The 23460-nt window shown below is 43.6% G+C and overlaps 1 protein-coding gene across 8 annotated transcripts in view; it reads left to right on the forward strand.

Moving 5' to 3' along the window:
• LOC140478784 (TRAF2 and NCK-interacting protein kinase-like) overlaps positions 1-23460 on the forward strand; it is a 245463-nt gene that overhangs the window by 140007 nt on the left and 81996 nt on the right. For all 8 annotated transcript variants that reach the window (XM_072572152.1, XM_072572154.1, XM_072572155.1 and 5 more), the window contains exons 4-10: positions 146-271; positions 9104-9214; positions 13541-13631; positions 18589-18719; positions 21798-21852; positions 21984-22062; positions 22937-23112. In XM_072572152.1, the coding sequence (XP_072428253.1) occupies positions 146-271; positions 9104-9214; positions 13541-13631; positions 18589-18719; positions 21798-21852; positions 21984-22062; positions 22937-23112 (769 nt within the window). The remainder of the gene's footprint in view (positions 1-145; positions 272-9103; positions 9215-13540; positions 13632-18588; positions 18720-21797; positions 21853-21983; positions 22063-22936; positions 23113-23460) is intronic.

A 23460-nucleotide genomic window follows, 5' to 3' on the forward strand; every position in this document is an offset into this window, starting at 1 on the left:
CCTGACTCAGCGCCTTCCAGTAATTTGTGCAAATGTTGATATGGCGTTATATGAAATCGCCTCACCTGCCAAACTAAGAGTGCAAAACTTCACCTGATTGTTCACATAACTAACTACTTCCAAACATGTTCATTTATTTTCACAGGATGAAGAGGAGGAGATCAAACAGGAAATTAATATGCTAAAGAAGTATTCACACCATCGAAATGTTGCCACCTATTATGGAGCCTTCATTAAAAAGAATCCTCCTGGAGTAGATGACCAGCTTTGGGTAAATTGATGCCAATGTTATTTCATGATGAGTCAGATGTGTTGCATTGAAATAAGTTCTTTCTTGCAGCATGCAATAAAATTGGAGCTATTTGCAGTGGGGTACCCTCCAACAAAGACAGCTCCTTAAGGCTATTTTGAAGCTCTTCTGCTCTTTAGGTGTCATCCACTGTTGGGCCATTGTTCTTCATTTAGTGGGTGAACCCTCAATAGTTTGTAGCAGAGACAATATTCATCAAGGGCAAGTTGTACCTGAGATTGTCACTGTCTTTGTTCTGAAGGGGAAGACGAGATATGATTTAATACTATTCCAAGTAGATAAGACTAATTCCTATAATTGAAAGGTCGCACTGAACAGAGGAATGATGCTCTATGTGTATTGAACCTTCAGCAGCACGGTGGCACAGTGGTTAGCCCTGGCGCATGGCCCGGCATTCAATTCTACCCTCAGTTGTGACGTTTGCATGTTCTCCCTGTGTGTGTCTGGGTTTCCTCCAGGTGCTCTGGTTTTGTCCCACAGTCAAAAGATGCACAGATGAGGTGGAATTGGCTATGATAAATTGCCCTGTTGTCTCCAAGGATATGCAGGGCATGGTAAATGTGGGGTTACAGGGATAGGATGGAGGGATGGGTTTAGGGTGGGATGAGGTTTGGCACAGACTCAATGGCTTCTTTACACACTGTAGGGATTCTGTGATATGATCTATGTTCTATTCAGTACTGTATTTACCATACGATGAAAAGGACAGAGAAATGATGGAGAAGATGCAAAGAAAGATAAGTTACTAGATTAAGACCATTAGAAATAGGAACAAGAGTAGACCATGTAACTGCTCAAGTCTGCTCCACCATTCAGTCAGATCATGGCTGATCCAATATTTCTAATGCTCACTGTCCTGTGTTTTCCCAATAACCCTTGATTCCTCTACTGATCAAGAATCTAACTATCTCTGCCTTAAATTTACACAAGGACTCTGCCCCCACTGCTCTCTGCGGCAAAGAGTTCCAAAGTCTCTCAATGATCAGAGCGAAGTAATTCCTCCTCATCTTAAATAGGCAGCCCTTTTATTGTTCCCTCTGGTCCTAGACTCTCTCATGAGGGAAAACATCCTTTTAGCATTGACCCTATCAAACCCCTTAAGAATCCCATGTGTTTCAATGAGATGCCTTCTCATTCTTCTCAACTCCAATATGTGGAGCTGCAGTCTGTTTAATCTTTGCTCATAAGACAATCCTTCCACACTGGGGATAATCCTAATGAACGTTCTCTGAACTGTCTCCATTGAAATAATACCTTTCCTTTTTTAGGGGACCAAGACTTCTCTCAGTACTTCAGGTTTGGTCTCACCAGCACCTTGTACAATTGCAGTAAAGCTTCTCTACTCTTACACTCTTCCAAAGAACCTGCTGCACCTGTGTGCTAGTTTTCTGTGTTTTGTGCACAAGTATCTCTAAGTCCCTTTGTGTTGCAGTTTTTCTCCGTTTAAATATTATTCAGTTTATCATAGAATTCTTACAGTGTGGAAATAGGCCTTTTAGGCCAACACGTCCACACCGACCCACCGAAGAATAACCCACACCCATTTCCCCGACCCTATATTTACCCCTGATTAATGCACCTAACCTACACATCCCTGAACACTATGGGCAATTTAGCACAGCCAATTCACTAACCTGCACATCTTTGGACTGTGGGAGGAAACCCACACAGACACAGGGAGAATATGCAAACTCCACACAGACAGTCGCCTGAGGCTGGAATTGAACCCTGGTCCCTGGTGCTGTGAGGCAACAGTGCTAACCACTAAGCCACCATGTTCTTTTGTCCTCCCTTCCGCAATGAACTTCACATTTTCCCACAAGATATTCCATTTGTCAACATTTTGGCCACTTGGTTAACATATCACTCTCTCCCCTTAAACTGTTTGCATCCCCTCCGCAACCAGCATTTTGACCTATTTTCATGTAATCTGCAAATTTGGCTGCAGTACATTTACTTCCTGCTTCCAAGTCTTTAATATATATTGTAATCAGTTGTGGCCCCAGCATTGATCTCTATGGAACCCTTGGTTACGATCACCGACCTGAAAAATAACCCTTTATCCCCACTCGCTATTTCCTATCCATTAACTAATCCCATTTCCATGCCAGTATACTACCTCCAACATTATGACTCTTATCTTAGAATTTAGCCTTTTGTGGGAAACCTTGCTGAATACCTTCTGGAAGTCCAAATACAACTCAAAGCAACAGAACTGTGGGGAAATTATTCATGTCTATTAGGAAGGACTGAAAAAGCAGTGACTCTCTACTCTAGAAAAGAAAAACGGAGACTGAGAAGGGTGGCATGGTGGCTTAGTGGTTAGCATTGCTGTCTCACAGTGCCAGGGGCCTAAGCTCAATTTCAGTCCAGGTGCCTGTCCGTGTGGAGTTTGCATGTTTCCCTCGTGTCTGTGTGGGATTGCTCCAGTTTCCTCCCACAGTCCAAAGATGTGCCATGTTAAATGCAGGATTTTGGGTCTGGGTCTAGGTGGGACACTCTTCAGAGGGTCGGTGTGGACTCGATGAGCCAAATGGCCTGCTTCCACGCTATGAGGATTCTTTGAGATGTGACCTGAAAGACATCTTTAAAATTAAGGAAGTGTTTGATGGATTGTTTGCTGAGAAAATGTTACCACTTTCTTAGGTAGACTAGAGCCAGGCACTAAAATTATAAAATGCTGATAAATCTAATGAGAAATTCAGGAAGACTGGTGAGAACATGGAACTGGCTTCCATAAGGAATCATTGAGGTAAACGGTGCAGATGTGTTTGAGGGTAAGCTGGATAAACCATCAGAAAGTAGATTTAGACATTTTTTTGTCACGTGTATTCAAGTACAGATTTACATTGAAAAGTATATAATCTCACCACATGCAGCACCATCTTTGGTACAAAGGTACCCCTGTACAAAAAACTTAGGTTCAAAATAGTCGGTTCAAAATAGTCAAAGAAACCCTTGTAGGATAAGTAGGAGAATAAAGAAATAAAGTGATAATTAGCATTAAAGTTATTCTTTATATAAACAAAAAAAAGGAATAAAGGAGTAAGGAACAGAGGGATATCATGTGGAGTAAAGGTGAAGAGGACTGGGGAAAGGTTGGGATGGAATGCAAATGATAGTGTGAAGTACATGGGCAGAATGGTCTGTTTCTGTGCTAAAAATAATTTATAATAGTTTTCAAATGGGATTAATTACAAGTGATTTGTAACAGTGAACAGGAAGAAAGCTTCTTCACACAAAGCATTGCAAAAGAAAGAGCTTGTATTTCTCTAATGCCTTTCACAACCTCCAGACATCACAGAGTGCTTTACGCCAATGAGCGACTTCTGAGAGTTAGTCACTGAATTTTTCTTTCATATATAGGGAAATAAAATGTGACGCTGAAATTGCAGAAGTCCAAGCTCTTGTTAGATTTGTATGGACTGGAACTTTATGCGAATTACTTGAATGGACTTATTTGTGAGTTAAAATCAGCTTTGGTCAATAGATAGGTAGCCATGATCTATATGGACTTCTGTAACGCGTTCAACAAGGTTCCCATGGGAAATTGGTTAGCAAGGTTGTATCTTGTGGAATACAGGAAGAACTAGCCATTTGGATACAGAACTGGCTTGAGGATAGAAGACAGAGGGTGGTGGTGGAGGGTTGTTTTTCAGACTGGAGGCCTGTGACTGGTGGAGTGCCACAAGGATAGGTGCTGGGTCCACTACGTTTCATCATATGCATAAATGATTTGGCTATGAACATAGGAGGTATATTTAGTAAGTTTGCAGATGACACCAAAATTGGAGCTGTGGTGGACAGCGAAGAAGGTTACCTCAGATTACAACGGGATTTTGATCAAATGGGCCAATGGACCGAGTAGTGGCAGATGAAGTTGAATTTAGATAAATACAAGGTGCTGCATTTGGGAAAGCAAATCTTAGCAGGACTTATACACTTAATGGTAAGGTCCTAGGAAGTGTTGCTGAACAAAGAGACATTGGAGTGCAGGTTCATAGGTCATTGAAAATAGAGTCACAGGTAGATAAGATAGCGAAGAAGGCATTTGGTATGCTTTCTTTTATTGGTCTGAGCATTGAGTATAGGGGTTGGGAGGTCATGTTGTGGCTGTACAGGACATTGGTTAGGCCAGTTTTGGAATATTGCGTGCAGTTCTGGTCTCCTTCCTATCGGAAAGATGTTGTGAAACTTGAAAGGGTTCAGAAAAGATTTACAAGAATGTTGCCAGGATTGGAGGATTTGAGCTACAGGGAGAGGCTGAACAGGCTGGGGCTGTTTTCCCTGAAGCATCAGAGGCTGAGGGGTGGCCTTATAGAGGTCTATAAAATCATAAGTGGCAAGGGTAGGGTAAATAGACAAGATCTTTTCCCCGGGGTGGGTGACTCCAGAGCTAGAGGGCACAGGTTTAGGGTAAGAGGGGAAAGATATAAAAGAGACCTAAGGGGCAACGTTTTCAAGCAGAGGGTGGTATGTGTGTGGAATGGGCTGCCAGAGGAAATGGTGGAGACTGGTACAATTGCAACATTTAAAAGGCATCTGGATGGGTATTTGAATGGAGGGTTTTGGTGGGATATGGGCCGGGTGCTGGCAGGTGGGACTAGATTGGGTTGGCATGGATGGGTTGGACTGAAGATGCTCTACATCTCTATGACACTCTGTGGGTATTGCTGGCAAGACTGGTGGGTGGCACGGTGGCACAGTGGTTAGCACTGCTGCCTCACAGCGCCTGAGACCCGGGTTCAATTCCCGCCTCAGGCGACTGACTGTGTGGAGTTTGCACGTTCTCCCCGTGTCTGCGTGGGTTTCCTCCGGGTGCTCCGGTTTCCTCCCACAGTCCAAAGATGTGCAGGCCAGGTGAATTGGCCATGCTAAATTGCCCATAGTGTTAGGTAAGGGGTAAATGTAAATGTAGATGTAGGGGTATGGGTGGGTTGCGCTTCGGCGGGGCGGTGTGGACTTGTTGGACCGAAGGGCCTGTTTCCACACTGTAAGTAATCTAATCTAATCTAATCTAAAAGACTGCATTTGTTGCTCTTTCCTAACTACCCTTGAATTGAATGGCTTGCCAGGTCTTTTCAGAGGGCAGTTGAGAATCAACCAAATTGCTGTGCATCTGGAATCATATGTAGACCAGACTGGGAAAGGACAGCTGATATCCTTCCCTAAAGGACCCTACTGAACCAGATGAATCCTTATGACAATTAATTATAGTTTTGTGGTCTCCACGACTAATAATAATATCAACCTCAGGTGTTTGAACTGAATTAAAATTCCATCAGCTTTCTTGGTGGGATTGGAAATCCCAAAGCATTAGCTGGGCCTCTGAATTACTAGTCCAGTAATATTACTACTACACCAACACTGGTGGCTGCTGGCTTGGGGCAGCACAGTGGCTCAGTGGTTAGCATTACTGCATCACAGCAGCAGGGACCCCAGTTCGATTCCAGTCTCGGGTGACTGTCTGTTTGGAACTTGCACATTCTCCCCGTGTCTGTGTCCCCGTGCTCCAGTTTCCTCCCACAGTCCAAAGTTGCGCAGGTTAGGTGAATTGGCTGTGCTAAATTGCCCACAGTGTTCAGGGATATGTAGGTTAGGTGCATTAGTCAGAGGTAAATAAAGGGGAGGGGGTATGGGACAGTGTGGACTTGTTGGGCCGAAGGGCCTATTTCCACACTGTAGGGATTCTATGATTCTTCCGAGACTGTTGCTCATCCTTTTAGTTTTCAGATCAAATGACCATTACAATGAGAATAGTTTACGTGTCTTGTGCTTGAGGAGTTGCTTCAATGTTAGAATCTTTTTAAATATGCATTTTGTGAAGACTCTGCAGCAGCAACTTGCATTTATATAGTGCCCTCAATGTAAGAACATAACCCAAGACACTTCTTAGAAGTATTATCAAACAATATGTGACAGGGAGCAACTTCGGGAGATATTAGGGCATGTGCATAAAGGTTTGGTCAAATCGAGGGGCTTCAAACAGCTTCCTAAAAGAGGAGACAAAATAAATATGAGAACATTCCAAAATTAAGGCATTACGAGTTGGAGGGGTCAGCTTAGGTCAACAAGTACAGGGACGGTAGGTGAACAGGACTTCAAAAGTAATTGTATAAGACAGTTGGTCAGAAGGGGTTAACTGGAAACTTTAGTGTAGCCTTTCCCTCTAACATATAAAATATTGTTTCTGAGTGAGAAGGTTCTAAATTGTTAGTTCTACATTCCACAGTTTACAACCATGTTCAGTCGAGCTAGTTACTATAAATCTGAGGAGATAACAGTGTCTCTTACCAGGCATTAATGTAGCTCATCATCTTAAGCTGTCTTAGTATGTAATGAGCTATTTCTTATTTGAGTACATGCGTCTTCTGCTGAAGACTTATTTGTGGTTACTTCTTCATCACATAATGGGAATAAGCCCCATAGACTAGTGTTACAAGGATTGTTGACTACAATTCTACCCAAAGAAACCCCTAACTGAACCGAATGTCAGCTGCAAGCATCTCTTCAGAGAGGAGTGGGTTTTGATAATGGCAGCAGAGGTTTGAAATAATTGCAGGTTGTCAGAGTGATTGAAGATAGGAGATCATCAAGGAGACTATTAAAACAGTCAAGTTCAGAGAGTTTCTCAAGAGCATGAATCAGACAGCAATTGACAATGAGCTACATAAAGAGATAATAAGACAGACAACCAAAAGCTTGGTGAAAGAAATAGGTTTTAAGGAACATCTGAAAGGAACAGAGAGAGAGAGATAACACAAAGAATTTTGTAATGTTTAAACATTTAACCTGTGCTGAAATACTGAGCCTTTCATTTCCATCATTGGGAAACCAGAATAATCAGAAAGGGTGCTCTAATTTCCTCCCACAGTCCAAAGATGTGGAGGTTAGATGGATTGGCCATGCTAAATGCAGGATATGGGAATAAGGTAGAGAGTCTGGGTGGGATGCTCTTTCGTGGGTTGGTGCAGACTTGAAGGGCTGAATGACCTCTTTCTGCACTGTGGGGATCCTATGATTCAATGAGTTGAGGAGTAATTAAGCTGTGTGTCGAAACATGAGATCCTCAACTATCTGAGAGGATTAATTAACCAGAAAACTTGATGACTGTGCCAGGCCTTGAGGGGGACGAGGTCAGGAGAAAGAGGGGGTGAAATACTTGTGTGGGAGGGTATTAACTGCGTGAGTGGGAGATGTTTTCAAATTCAAGGCTCAACAAAACGTGGCAGAGGGCAGTGTTGCAACAATAAACAAGAACAGAAATGCAGCAATGTGGCTCCCAACATTAAACAGGCACTGTTGTCATAAAAGTTAACATTTGGCTGGTGAGAGTGAGTGATGTGTCCACTGTCTTCACCACAGTCCTGACGGTGATGGTCTTCAATGTGGTCCGCTTGTCTCCAAAGGTTTTGTTAATGCACAGTTGTTTCCCATTGAAGAGATGACTGGCAGTGTCAAACCCAGTTCCAGGGATCATTAGACTCTGGTTTTGGAAGTGATGGGAGGACCATCAGGTGAGTTGATAGGATCCACAAAGAGGAGAGGGCTTTTACCATCTAAATTGGGATAATATTCAGGCCAATACACTGCATATTTCAGTAGGAAAATAGGGTGTTTGGGTGGGGAGGTGAGAACCAACATAAATTAACTCTGAATCTCTAAAAGGCTTCCCAATTTATCTAGGAAATCTCTTCTCATTCCTCTCTGTTTTCTCTTTTATTTTCTCTCTCTCTTCCCTCTCCACAGTCTCTTTATCCTCTCTTTGCTCTCTCTTTTCTCTTTCTGTCTTCCCTCTTCTCTCTTTCTCTGGTCCTCCCCACTGACTCAGATGTTCCTCTCTCTCTCTCTCTCTTTCTCTCTCTCTCTCTTCCTTCTCCTCTCCTCTCTCTCTCTCTCTCTCCCTTCTCTTTCTTACCCTGTCTCTCTCTATCTCCCTCTTCTCTCTTTCTCTGGGCCTCCCCACCCATTTAGATGTCTCTCTCTCTCTCTCTCTCTCTCTTTCTCCTTCTCTCTCTGTCTCTGTCGCCCCCACACACTTCCCTTTCCCCTCATCATTCCGTCAGCCCTTTCAGCCCCTAATCGATTTCTCCCAGCATTGACGTACTAACCTTCTACTTTGTTAGATGTTGCTGGAATGAAAATAAATCAGCTGCAAGTTTCCAGATGGTAGGCGCAGGAAGCTTGGGCTCATTGCCAATTGGGTAATGCCACATGTAAATGGCACCATCCCTGCCAACACCTGCGCCAACTGTGAAAGCCTTTGTGCATTATAACTTACATGAATCACTTCAGGTTGAAGAACATTGAGGTTGTGACTGGAGATGGTCTGGCAATGGCAAAGGGTTTTAATGAAGTATAAAAGGAGGAACTGGTCTTTGTGACAGGAGAATCAGTAGTTGGACTTGAGATACATGGTAAAGGAATTAGGGGAGATATAGAGATTTTTGTTTTACACAATGGGTTCTTGTGATCTGAAATGTATTGCCTGAAACAGATTCATTTGTAACTTTCCAGTGGAATTGGATCACTATTTGACAAGGAAAAATGTCAAGGTTATAACGAAAGAGCAGAGCGTTTTAATTGATTGTACACCTCTTTGAAAGAGTCTGCACAGTTATGATTGACCAAATGGCCTCTGTGTCTCTATGTATCTAATTGTACGATGCAGACTGGTTGTTGCCTAATTTGTTGTGAAGTGAGTGTATGAAGAGTGTCACCTTGTGTAAAATTGAAGGATTGTCTGTTACTGAGCCATTTGGTTCCTACAATATTGCTGTTGTCTCTCGGCAGTTGGTGATGGAATTCTGCGGAGCTGGATCTGTCACTGATTTGATCAAGAACACAAAGGGGAACACACTGAAGGAAGAGTGGATCGCCTACATCTGCAGGGAGATCTTGCGGGTACAGAAGTTTCTTTTACACATCTGAAATGGATGCTTTAATGCAGCCCTGGTCAATGGGAATGGAAATCTTATTGTGCTGATCTGATAACCAATATTGTCATGCACTTCCAAAGCTTTGGGAATAAGAGGAGTCTGTCCTGCCCATTAAGTAAATTATCACTGATTTGCAGTTTAACTCCATATCCCATATCCCCTGTCCTCCCAACCCAAAGGGTAGATTGTTTTGTGGGCGGCACGGTGGCACAGTGGTTAGCACTGCTGCCTCACAGCGCCAGAGACCCGGGTTCAATTCCCGCCTCAGGCTACTGACTGTGTGGAGTTTGCACATTCTCCCCGTGTCTGCGTGGGTTTCCTCCGGGTGCTCCGGTTTCCTCCCACAATCCAAAGATGTGCAGGGCAGGTGAATTGGCCATGCTAAATTGTCCGTAGCCTTAGGTAAGGGGTAGATGTAGATGTAGGGGTATGGGTATGGGTGGGTTGCGCTTCGGCGGGGCGGTGTGGACTTGTTGGGCCGAAGGGCCTGTTTCCACACTGTAAGTAATCTAATCTAATCTAATCAAAGAAAATCTGTATCCTGAAATTTTCAGTTGACCCCCAACCCAGCAATGTCTTGGGCAGAGGGAAGCCCTTTCTGTGAAGACGTGTCCCCTGACATCCTTGCAGACTGGCCTAGCTTCAATTTTAAGGTCCAGAGGACATGGTTTCTCTTTATCTATTTGTTTAAACCACCCTCAATCTGCTAAACTCGAGGGTAAACAAACAACCTTAATACTTAGCACTTCATTCTAAATATCATTATTGTTCCAAAGAATCTGCAGTGCAGGCCCTCAAAGTCTAATATACTTCCCTGAGGGACTGTTTTTTCCAGACAGGCTTGGAATGACGTTTTGTACAACTGAAATATCACTTTCTCCCCTTTGTGCTCCAAGTCTCTTGACATAATATTAACATTGGTCATTCTGGTAACTCAATTTCAGTGATCTTTCTTTGGACTTCCAAATCTTGTTCTTTCTCTACAACTCCTAGTTTCTCACCATTGATGGAATATTCTGATACCCTCTCCTCTCATCTGAAGTGGAAGACCTCCCATGTTCAGTCACATTGGCTCTAGGTAAACGCTGAGCTTCTCAGCATCTGGTAGACACATGTGAAATGAGTACAGATTTAGTGTGAATAGGGGCCGGGAGAGCAATCTACCCTTATTTATGGATACCTCATAGACAATCTATGATATTAGTTTGAGGCAGAGCTATGGGAAATTTTGTTCTGTATCTAACTACCGGTATGTTGTACCTTAACCAGAACAGATTATGACAAAGATTGACCATGATCTCATTAATGGCAGAGCAGCATCGAGGGACTGAATGGCCTGCTTGTATTGTTACTTTTTAACCTCTTAAATTTCCTACAATGGACAATACTTTTCTTCCCCAGCACGGACATCCCTCATAATTCCTGCCTTCGTCTCACAGCTAATTATTGCTAATTCTAAGAAATGCCACCCATTTGTTGTGTTTCTTCTCCATTTCCACAAGAAAACCATTTCCATCCTACATTGGTGCCACTGATTAATATCCGTTATATTTGAGGGGAGAGAGTGGCCCTGTTGTAATGGATTAATCCAGAACCACAGACCAATGTTCTGGGGACATGGGTTTGAAACTCAATATGGCGGACTAAAAATCTAGAATTATAAACAATTTGGTGACCATGTAAACACTGATGTGTTATAACATTCAAAAATCCCTTCTGTCTCCCTTTAAGGAAAAAAAGTCTGCTCTTTTTACTTGGTCTGGCCTACATGCAACTCCAGACCCTCAGCAATGTCACTGACTTGGTCCTTTGAGTAATTAGAAATGGGTAATAAATACTGGCTGAGACAGTGACATGAATGAACATCACATGAATGAACATTTAAAAGAAAATATTGTTTGATTGCTCACTATTCGAAATATCTGTGTTTGGAATGATTGAACACTGTGTTTAATGTCTTTGGGTAAGTCAGAATGCCTTATCATTGTCCAGTAACTTGACAGCACAGATTTCAGATTGTCAACAGGAACAGTTGTGGCCATGAGGGGAAAACGATTGTTAGGCAACAACTGGTAAGATTTTTGGATGCACTGCCTGACAGGATAGTGGATATAGATTCAATCCTTTTGAAAAGGAATTTGGTTAAATACTTGAAGGGTGTGGAGAAAGAATGAAGGGGGGAGTGGGACTAATTGAATTTCTCAATGATGTCTCCTTCTGTGCTGTCCCATTGTCAGATTCTATAAAATTGCAAGAGGCAGTGAGGTCAGGACCAGCACTATTTCAGTTTTAAAATTCTTCCCCTTGTTTTTGAATCCCATGCACCCTCCCTATATCTATGATCTCCTCCCACCCCACAACCCCTTTCACGTCACTGTGCTGGTCTAATTCTCATAATTCATGTATTTAGTTTCCTCTATACTTCGCTATAACTTCTTCTTTCATGTCACTTAAAATTGACTTCTGACCAAGATCTTGTTTTTCTGATCTAATATGCCCATTGGTCTCACATTTTGCCCAATTTATATTGCACTGAAGCACCATGGGATGTTGACCAAGTCAAAAATGCTATAGAATGACCATACCACACGAAGAGGCCATTCTACCCATCACATTTGTGTTTGCTCTCTGCTAAGAGCATCTGACCTCGCTCTGCTCTCCCCTCCTTTCCCCATAGGCCTGTGTTTGTTTTCGGCTTCAGATCATTAGCTGGTTGATTTTTGAAAACCTCTATTGAAGCAGTCTCCATCACAGTCAGGCGGTACACTGCAGGCCCTAACAACTTGCTGTATAACAGAAAGATAAAGCTTTTCCTCATGCCACTGCCGCTTCTTTTAGGCATTTAAATCAGTGACCTCTGATTCGCAGAATTGTTACAGTGCAGAAGGAGACCATTCGGTCATCATGCTGGGGCTGTCTTTCCTGGAGCATTGGAGGCTGAGGGCTGATCTGATAGAGGTTTATAAAATCATGAGGGGCATGGATAGGGTAAATAAACAAGGTCCTTTTCCTGGGGTGGGGGAGTCCAGAACTAGAGGGCATAGGTTTAGAGTGAGAGGGGGGAAGATTTAAAAGGGACCAAAAGAGCAACATTTTCACACAGAGAGTGGTGTGTGTATGGAATGAGCTGCCAGAAGGAGTGATGGAGGCTGGTACAATTGCAGCATTTAAAAGGCATCTGGATGGGTACATGAATAGAAAGGGTTTAGGAGGATATAGGCCAAATGCTGGCAAATGGGACTAGATTAGTTTAGGGTATCTGGTTGGCATGGATGAGTTGGACCCAAGGGTCTGTTTCTGTGCTATACATCTCTATGACTCTATGATTCTATGTCCAAACCAGCTCTCTGAGCATTTTAGCTTAGTGACAAGTTTTGCTTTTTTCCATAACCCTGCACGTTATTTCTATTTAAATAACAATCTAATGCCCACTTGAATACCTCATTTGAACCTGCTCCCACCATAGGCAATGCATTCAAGACCCTGACTACTTGCTGTGTGAATTTTTCTTTTCTCATCTCACAGTTGCTTCTTTTTCAGAATACTTTAGAACTAGTTCTTGACCCACAGTCAATGGGAATGGTTTCACCTCGTCTATTGTATCCAGACCATTTCCAATTTTGACGTCCATCAGCCAAAGAGGCAAATATAGATGGAATCCATTGTTCCGTGAACAAAAAAAAATCTGTAGGTGTTAGAAATCAGAAACAAGAACAGAAATTACTGGGAAAACTCAGCAGGTCTGGTAACATCTGTGGAGAGACAGGAGATTAACATTTCCATCTTCTGCCATTCTGACACAGATGCTGCCAGACCTACTGAGTTTTCTCAGCAATTTCTCATTTTGTCTCATTTAACCCCTCAGCATTTGGGCCACTTTAACGACCTCTTCATTCACAGAGTGTGAGCATTGTTAGCCAGATATGCCTTTATTGCTCCTCTCTAGTTGCCCTTCAGAAGGTGGTGGGGAGCTGCCTTTCAGAATCCCCATTGACTGTATGATTTGGCATAAATGAATGACTTCAGATGAAAGTTAGGAGCCGACCCCATTGTTAGGGGTGTGAGGTCGCCTATAGGCCAGACCTGGTAAAGATGGTAGATTTCCCTCCTGAAAGGACATTAGAGAGCCAATCTATCTTTTCCTAGTCCCTCCCCATGACATGCTTGCCCTTCCTGACAGTAGCTTTGCATTTGAGATTTGTTGCCTCGGCTAACTTCTCACCTGTTGGCTCTGTTCTAGGTTTGAATTTACTGCTGAATACCTGGTGACTGCTTTATCTTATGATTCTAGGGCCTGACTCATCTTCATCAACACAAGGTCATTCACCGTGATATCAAGGGTCAGAATGTCTTGTTGACAGAGAATGCTGAAGTCAAGTTGGGTGAGTGCAAGTTTAATTATTCCAACTTCTCTCTGGTCTCCCAAGGTGCTTAGTCCTGTTACCAGGAACTGGTTTTCTGGACCTGGTGCCCATCCTTCCATTCTTTCTGACTGCACCTGGCTGTTGACCACTGGAACCAAATGTATTCTTATCTCCTTTCGCAGTGTGTAATAACCAACAAATAATATCTGGACATTCAGTCAATTTAAGCCTCTTCCCTGCTTTTCAGTCAGATCATACCTACCTCAGTGCAGTGCTCATGTTGTTTCCGTATCCTCTGCCATTACCCAATAAAAATCTATTGTTCAATTCTTCACCTTGCAACTATTGGTCCTCTTTGTGGCTCAGAATCCCCAGACGTTGTTGTGGTGTCTGGACAGACCAATCTATGCCTCCCAGTACCACACAGGGGCCTGGATTGAGCACCAAGTTAATGAGGGGAAGCTCCCTCTAGCTCTGTGTGGAGTTATCCTGGTCAATCCTGCCCATGTTTTTCTCTTTGTCTGACATCTCTGAACCATGTAACCGTTGTATTATTCAATTTTTTGAGGAGTAAATATCAAGACTAGGTGCAGGAGAAGGCTATTTGACCTCTCGAGTCTACTTTGCTATTCAGTATTATCATGACTGATCCTTGCCGTTAATACCATATTGCCACTTTCTCTCCATGCGCCTAGTGCCTTTAACATTGAAAACAAAAATCAGTCTCTATCATGCATATACTCAGTGATCTGGACTCCATAGCCTTCTACAGGAGGGAGTGTCACAGGTTCACCAGCCTCTGAATAAAGAAATAGTTCCTCAGCTCAGTCTTAAATAGGAGGTCCTGGGCCCCCTTCACCGCCGCTCCCTCACCACCAGATGTCTGGAGGAAGAACGCCTCATCTTCTGCCTTGGAACACTTCAACCCCAGGGCATCAATGTGGACTTCAACAGCTTCCTCATTTCCCCTTCCCCCACCTCATCCTAGTTTCAAACTTCCAGCTCAGTAACTGTCTCCTTGACTTGTCCGGACTTGTCCGACCTGCCTATCTTCTTTTCCACCTATCCACTCCACCCTCTCCTCCTTGACCTATCACCTTCATCTCCTCCCCCACTCACCCATTGTACTCTATGCTACTCTCTCCCCACCCCCACCCTCCTCTAGCTTATCTCTCCACGCTTCAGGCTCACTGCCTTTATTCCTGATGAAGGGCTTTTGCCCGAAACGTCGATTTCGCTGCTCGTTGGATGCTGCCTGAAATGCTGTGCTCTTCCAGCACCACTAATCCAGTATTTGGTTTTCAGCATCTGCAGTCATTGTTTTTACCTTCAGTCTTAAATAGTCTATCCCTAATCCTGATACATTGAACCTTAGTTCTCCACACCCCAACCAGGGGAAAGTTCTTCATTGCATCTCGCTTCTCTATCCCTGTTAGAATTTTATACAATATAGCCAGAAAAAGTGAACGAGGTTGGCAGTTCTCATGGGATGTAATCCTGGAGGCTTCGTCATCTGAGGTCTTTCCTCTCATGGTGCTGCCTTGCGCACGCTCCCTCTAGTGGTCACTCAGTGCATTTCTGCTTGGGTCACTCATGGCCAAACGGAAAACAAATATCCTCTCCCTTACCGATTGGGTGAGTCATGTCCATCAAACAGACTTTCTATTCTTTCTAAACTCTGGCAATTTCCCAACCGAACGATCAGTTCTAAGCTCTGCAGTCCTGCCACATCCAGTTGTGAATATAGGTGGACAATCAAACAATTCACAGGAGGAGCAGTTTTCAAGTTTTCAATACTATTGCCAGTAGAGTGTCAGAGATCACAGCCTTTGCAGTATTCAGTATGTGCATATATTTCTTAATGTTGAAGACTTCTGCTCCAGAACTTGCCACACACTAAGCCAACCTGTTCCAGTACAGCTACAACACTGAAATCTTCCCAACAATGTTGGGCGGCACGGTGGCACAGTGGTTAGCACTGCTGCCTCACAGCGCCGGAGACCTGGGTTCAATTCCCGCCTCAGGCGACTGACTGTGTGGAGTTTGCACGTTCTCCCCGTGTCTGCGTGGGTTTCCTCTGGGTGCTCTGGTTTCCTCCCACAGTCCAAAGATGTGCCGGTCAGGTGAATTGGCCATGCTAAATTGCCCGTAGTGTTAGGTAAGGGGTAGATGTAGATGTAGGGGTATGGGTGGGTTACGCTTCGGCGGGGTGGTGTGGACTTGTTGGGCCGAAGGGCCTGTTTCCACACTGTAAGTAATCTAATCTAATCTAATGTGGAAATTGCCCAGGTCCACCCTGAACACAAAAAGCAGGACAAAGCCAATTACTCCACCTCGATTATGGAAGGTATCATCAAGCAGCACTTTCTCAACAGTGACCTGCTCCCTCATGCCCAGTTTGGGTTCTGCCAGGGCCATTCAGCTCTAGACTTCATTACAGCCTTGGTTTGAACATGGACAAAAGAGCTGAATTCCAGAGGCGAGCTGAGAATGAGAGTCCTTGACACCAAGGTTGCTTTTTATCATTGTGGCATTAAGGATCCCTAGCAAAACTGAAATCAATGAGTATCAGAGGGAAAACTCTTCACTGATCATAATTATACTTGACACGTACAAAGAATATGAGGTAAAAACAATGACTGCAGATGCTGGAAACCAGATTCTGGAGTAGTGGTGCTGGAAGAGCACAGCAGTTCAGGCAGCATCCAAGTAGCTTCGAAATCGACGTTTCAGGCAAAAGTCCTGATGAAGGGCTTTTGCCCGAAACGTCGATTTCGAAGCTACTTGGATGCTGCCTGAACTGCTGTACTCTTCCAGCACCACTAATCCAGAACGTACAAAGAATATTGTAGTTGTCTGAGGTCAGTCATCTCAGCTCCAGGACATCTCTGCAAGAGTTCCTCAGGGTAGTTTTCTAGGCCCAAGCATCTTCAGCAGCTTCATCAATGATCTTACCTCCATCATAAGGTCAGAAATGGGGAAGCTCACTGATGACTCCTCAGTTACCGAAGAAGTCCATGTACAAATGCAGCAAGAACTAGACAATATACAGACTGTTCTGACAAGTGGTACGTAACATTCACACCACACAGCTGCCAGGCAATGACAATCTCCAAGAAATGGAAATCTAACTGCCACATTGACATCCAATGGTATTTTCATATCTGAATCCCCCACTATCAACATCCTGGAATTACTATGGTCAAGACAGAACTGGTATAAACAACATGCTACAAGAACAGTTCAGACAAGAAATCCTGACTTGAGTAAGTCATCTCCTAAATCCCCAAAGCCTGTCCACCATCTATAAGTCACAAGTAAGGTGTGTAATGGAATAATCCCCAATTGCCTGGATGGTGTCAAGCTTCATTAACATTCAAGAAACCTGATACCATCAAGAATAAAGCAACCCACTTGATAGGCACCACATCCACAAGTATCCACTCCCTCCACCGTAGGAGCTCATTGGCAGTAGTTTGCACTATTTAGAAGATACACTGCAGAAATTCACCATAGACCCTTGGCAGCTTCCAAACCAATGACTACTTCCATCTAGAAGGACAAGGGCAGCAGATATTTGGGAACATTACACCCTGCAAATTCCCCTCCAAGTCACCCACCATTCTGACTTGGAACTATATTGCTGTTTCTTCAATGTTGCTGGGTCAAAATCCTGGAAGTCCCTCCTTAAGGACATTGTGGATCTACTGACAGTACATGGACTGCGGAGGTTCAAGAAGGCAACTCACCACCACCTTCCTAAGGGCGACTAGGGATAAGTAGTAAATGCTAGCTCAGCGAGCAATACTCCCATTCCACTGGTGAATTTTTTAAAAAATCTAATAACTCCTCCTTTTTAATCATAACATGTTCTAGAACCTCACTATTCCAACTGAAACCCGTGCTATAATGTTTTACTCCTTTGTGAATACAGCTGAGAAAGATTCATTTAAGACCTCACCTGGTTCCATGCACAGATAATCCCTTTGGTCTCTAATAGGCCCTACTCTTTCTCTAGTAATCCTCTTACTCTTAATATACTTCCAAGATGCTTTGGGTTTTCCTTACTCCTATCTGCCAAAGATATTTCATGGCCGTTCTTTGCTGTCCTATACTCTCCCTATACCTTTAAAGAGCTGTCCTGTTTCTAATGAACTATACCTGACGTATGCTTCCTTCTTTTTCAACCTGTCAATATCCCTTGACATCCGGGCTTCCCTGGACTTGCTTTCCTTGCCGTTCATCTTTAGAGGAACATGCTGGCCCTGAATTCTCACTACACTACTTTTAAAGGGCTCCCACTTTCCAAATATAGACATTACTGCAATTAGTTGCTCTCAGTCCATGTTTGCCAGATCCTGTCTATTAATGTTGAAATTGGCATTCCCCCAATTTAGATACTTAACTTCTGTAATGCCTATATTCCTGTCCATAATGACTTTGAAACTTGCAGATTTATGGTCACTATTCCCATAATGCTTCTCCACTGAAGTTTCAATCACTCTACTGAATATACTCCATTGGATTAAGTCCAGCACCACCTTCGCTCCGGTATCTACGTTCTGGCACAAAAAGGCTCTCCTGAATGTACTTTTAAAATTCCATCCTGTTTTATTCTCTCACACTAAGGCAATCCCAGTTAATGTTAGTAATGTTGAAATCCCCTGCAACTATAAACCTGTTTGTCTATGAACTTCCTGTGAGTTGCCTTCATATCTGCTCCTCTATCTCCCTCTGACTGTTGGGAAGCCTGCAACAATAATTCCAGGAAGTAATCACCCCTTTTTTATTTCGAAGGTGGACCCTAATCTTTAACCTCTTGGATACTCCAGAGCATTGCTGGAGAGTTGGTAAGGAGGAAGGAGGAAATGAGGTGCAAAGCATCCTTTCCATTGGCAGTAGCTTGGCAGTGCCTAGCACAGTCTGATTAGTCAAGGACATTCATTAATGCTCTATATGTTTTGATTTGATGTAGTTGACTTTGGAGTGAGCGCACAGCTTGACCGGACAGTAGGGAGGAGGAACACATTCATTGGTACACCTTACTGGATGGCACCCGAAGTGATAGCTTGTGATGAGAATCCAGATGCCACTTACGATTTCAAGGTGAACATTGAATTATTTATTTAATGGTTGCAGCCAGCTGCAATGTATTTTCTCACACCACAATGTGATTGGTCACCTTTGTTATTTTAAATGCTCATTCTGGGGATCATTGAGAAGGCAGTGCCAATGGCAGGCAGCGAGAGTGGGAGAGACTCTTGGGAAGACATTGGAGCTTTTAATGACTGTTCATAGCTCTCGGCTGCAATGTGCAGGTGAAAGTGTCTACTGCCACAGCATCTTGAACTCCTGGTGTAACTGGTCGGTTCATTGGCTCAGTGGTTAGTCTGATTCAGCTCATTGCCAATAGCATGGGGTTTGATGCCCAGTCTGACTGAGGTGGATTCAAAGCCTGTCCCCTTCACCTGCTCGTGTTGGAGATTATATTGATGACTCTGGGCAGAGAGCTGATAAAGTGAGTGACCCTCGCTGTCCCTTTCCACCTCCTCCATCTGCCAGAGATGACATGATCAAATAACTTGCCAGGGGTTTTTTTTTTGGTGTAAACCTCTTCGGTTTTCTGACAGTATTCTCAAGAAGGGTCACTGGATCTGAAATGTTAACTCTGATTTCTCTCCACCAATGCTACCGGTCTTGCTGAGATTTTCCAGCAATTTCTGCTTTTCAAGAGAACAAAGGCCCTCGAAGTCTGAGCTGATCCAAATGTACTGTCTAAACCTGTCGGTCAATTCCTAAGCATCTGTATCCCTCTGCTCCCCACCTACTCATGCATCTGTCCGGACGCATCAAATCAATCCACCATGACTGCCTCTACCACCTCTGATGACAACGCATTCCGGACACCCACCACCCTCTGTGTGAAGTACCTGCCACGTGTATTCTCGTTAATCTTTCCACCTCTCACCTTGAAAGTGTGACCTCTCATTATGGAATCCTTCACCCTGGGAATCCTTCACCCTGTCTATACTCTTCATGATTTTGTAAACCTCAATCAGGTGCCCCCTCAATCTCCTTTTTTCTAATGAAAATAAACCTAACCTACTCAACCTCTCTTCATAGCTAGCACCATCTATACCAGGCAACATCCTCGTAAACCTTCTCTGCACCGTCTCCAAAGCATACACAGTATTCCAAATGTGGCTGAACCAATGTCCTGTACAATTTTAACATGACTTGCCAGCTCTTACACTCAACACCCCGTCCAATGAAGGCAAGCATACTATATGCCTTCTTGACCACTCTATCCACCTGTGCAGCAACCTTCAGGGTACAATGGACCTGCACTCCCAGATTTCTCTGCCCATCAACTTTTCCCAAGGCTCTTCCGTTCATTGTACAATTCACTCTAGAATTAGTCTTGCCTAAATGCATCACCTCACATTTGTCTGGATTGACATCCATCTGCCAATTTTCTGCTCAACTCTCCAGTCTATCTATATCCTCCTGTATTCTCTGACAGTCCCTTATGCTTTCTGCTACTCCCCCAATCTTTGTGTCATCTGTAAACTTGCTGATCATACCAACAGTGCCCTCTTCCAGATCATTTATATATATTACAAACAACAGTGGCCCCAACACTGATCCCTGTGGAACACCACTGGTCACCTTTCTCCATTTCAAGAAACTCCCTTCAACTACTACTCTCTGTCTCCTGTTGCTTAACCAGTTCTTTATCCACCTAGCGAGAACACCCTACACACCATGTGACTTCACTTTCTCCATTAGTTTACCATGGGGAACCTTATCAAATGCCTTACTAAAGTCCATGTATATGACATTAACAGCCCTTCGTTCATCTATCAACTTGGTCACTTCCTCGAAGAACTCTATTAAGTTGGTAAGGCACAAAACCATATTGCCTATCACTGATAAGCCCATTCATTTCTAAATATAAATAGATACTATCTCTCAGTACCCTCTCCAGCAACTTTCCCACCACCGATGTCAGGCTCACTGGTCTGTAGTTACCCAGAATATCCCTACTACCCTTCTTGTACAGGGGGACAACATGAGCAACCTTGCAGTCCTCCGGCACCCAACCTGTATTTAAGGATGCCACAAAGATATCTGTCAGGGCTCCAGCTATTTCCTGTCTCGCCTCCCTCAGTAACCTGTGATAAATCCCATCCGGTCCTGGGATTTGTCCACCTTAATAACCTCTAGCCTACCCAACACATCTTCCCTACTTATGCCTATGTGATCCAGACTAATCAAATTTCTATCTGTAATCTCAAGATTCATGTTCCTCTCCTCAGTGAACACTAATGCAAAGTAATCTTTCAGAATCTCACCCATTCTCTCAGGTTCAACGCACAGCCTTCCTTCGTTATCCTTTAGTGGACTAATCCTTTTTCTCGTTACCCGCTTGCTTCTTATATAAGAGTAAAATGCTTTGGGATTCTCCTTAATTCTGCTTGTTAAAGCAATTTCATGACCCCTTTTAGCCCGCTTGAATCCTAGTTTAAGACTTGTCCTACCCTTCCGATATTCCTCCAGGGCCTGTTCTGTTCTTAGCTGCCTAGACTTTATATATACTTCCCTTTTCCTCTTGGCTAGTCGTACAATTTCTCCTGTCATCCACGGTTCATGAATCTTGCCCTTCCTATCCTTTGCCTTCAATGGAACATGCCTATCCTGCACTACCTTTAACCTATCTTTGAAAGCCTCCCACATATTAAATGTGGACTTCCCTTCAAATAGTTGTGTCCAATCCACATTTCCGAGCTCCTGCCTAATTTTGATATAATTGGCCTTGGCCCAGTTTAGTACTCTTCCCTTAGGACCATGCTCATCTTTATCTATGAGTATTCTAAAACTTACAGAATTGTGGTCACTGTTCCCAAAGAAATCCCCCACCGCAACTTCTACCACCTGTCTTGGCTCGTTCCCCAGTACCATGTCCAATATGGCCCCTTCCCTCGTCGGACTATTGACATACTGCTCTAGAAAACTCTCCTGGACACTTCTTACAAATTCTATCCCATCCAGACCTCTGATGCTAAGTGTATCCCAGTCATTGTTAGGAAAATTAAAATCTCCCATCACCACTTCTCTATTGTCTCTACATTTTTCTTTAATTTTGATTTGATTTTCTAATAATCCCTCTACTTTTGTTAACAGAGTGATTTGTGGTCTTTGGGAATCACTGCTATGGAAATGGCCGAAGGAGCTCCACGTAAGTTTTAGTTTTCGCCCTTTCTGTTGAATTCTTTGCCTTTTACTTTTTTTGTTCTGCTTTTGCCTGTATCTGCTGTGGTTGTAGCAACTTCTCTCTCAATCATGCTTGCTCTGCTTTTTTTCCTGTAGCCCTGTGTGACATGCACCCAATGAGGGCCTTGTTTCTCATCCCGAGGAACCCACCACCTCGACTGAAGTCCAAAAAGTGGTGAGTATTGCAAGGCCAGATGCCAAGTGACTGTATAGTACTGTCTCCATTCTGGTTATTCTATCAGAGAAAAGGATAACAATCCCCACTGGTGGCTAATGCTCCTATCCTGCACATCAATGAACACGACGAGCAATTTAGTATGGCCAGTCCAGCTAACCTACACATTTTTGGACTGTGAGGGGAAACCTACACAGACACAGGGAGAGCATGCAAACTCCATATATATAGTTGACCAAGGCTGGAATTGAACCCGGATCGATGGTGCTGTGATGTAGCAGTGCTAATCACTGAGTCCCCATGCCAATATACCTTAAATAAACCCAATAGGTCACTGTACCTTTAAGCAATCTGCTCACCACACATAGCTTGTGACCTGAGGATATATAGGTCTCATACATCATCTTATGATCATTTGAAGTATGCTCCTCTTTGATAATACTAGCCTGGTCGCGGATGTGCCTGTGAATTCAGCCCTTATGTACAATCGTCAGTGGTTGGATTTTCAACCTAATGTTATCCAGGTCCTTATGTAGAATAACATAAACGTTGTTACATCAGGCTTTTGGAGGCAGAATCCAAATTAGTCACCTCTGTAATTATGCACTGATTAAGAAGGTCTTTGAATGACATTCCTGACTCGCCACTTAAGGGCCTCACCTTGCCATGGTCTGGTTACCTGTCCCCTTGACAGACAGAATGGAGGCTGGTTTCTTGACTGAGAAACCATGGCAACTTGTTAATGCGTGGGGAGGTGGGTTCCATTTACTTCAATCCAGGGCACTCAGAGGTGTGGATGTGTGGCATGGTGATTGGCATCTGTAAGCCACCCCATGCACTTTCCTTCTTGATTTTCTCCTTCACTCTTCCCCAGGTCAAAGAAGTTTGTGTCTTTTATTGAGGGGTGCTTGGTGAAGAATCATGGGCAGAGGCCAGCGACAGATCAGCTGCTGAAACATCCCTTCATCAGGGACCAACTCAATGAGAGGCAAGTCCGGATCCAACTCAAGGACCACATTGACCGGACCAAGAAGAAGAGGGGCGAGAAAGGTGAGTACTAGATTTCAATGGTGAAAGCGGGAGAACTGTTGCCTGCTTTCTTCCTCTATGAACCTCAACTACTGACTATTCCAATGCTCTCTGGACTGAACTGAGATCCGTGCTCCCACCTCCATCCATCTTGAACCCAGCTGAAAATTTAGATGTCGTTTGCCAGTGCCCACATTGCTCGCTGGTTCCTGGTCTTGATAAGTCTTTGTTTTTTTTTCCACTTTGTTGATGGTATCAATTATCTAATCAATCAGAACTAACTGCTCCTCGTACAGTGGATATGTTGAGTTTAATCAGAGTTTAAACCATAAAATAACATACTTATTACATACCAAAAATGCATGATGC

This window comes from Chiloscyllium punctatum, chromosome 6 (assembly GCF_047496795.1).
Source record: "Chiloscyllium punctatum isolate Juve2018m chromosome 6, sChiPun1.3, whole genome shotgun sequence".
Classification (NCBI taxonomy): domain Eukaryota; kingdom Metazoa; phylum Chordata; class Chondrichthyes; order Orectolobiformes; family Hemiscylliidae; genus Chiloscyllium; species Chiloscyllium punctatum.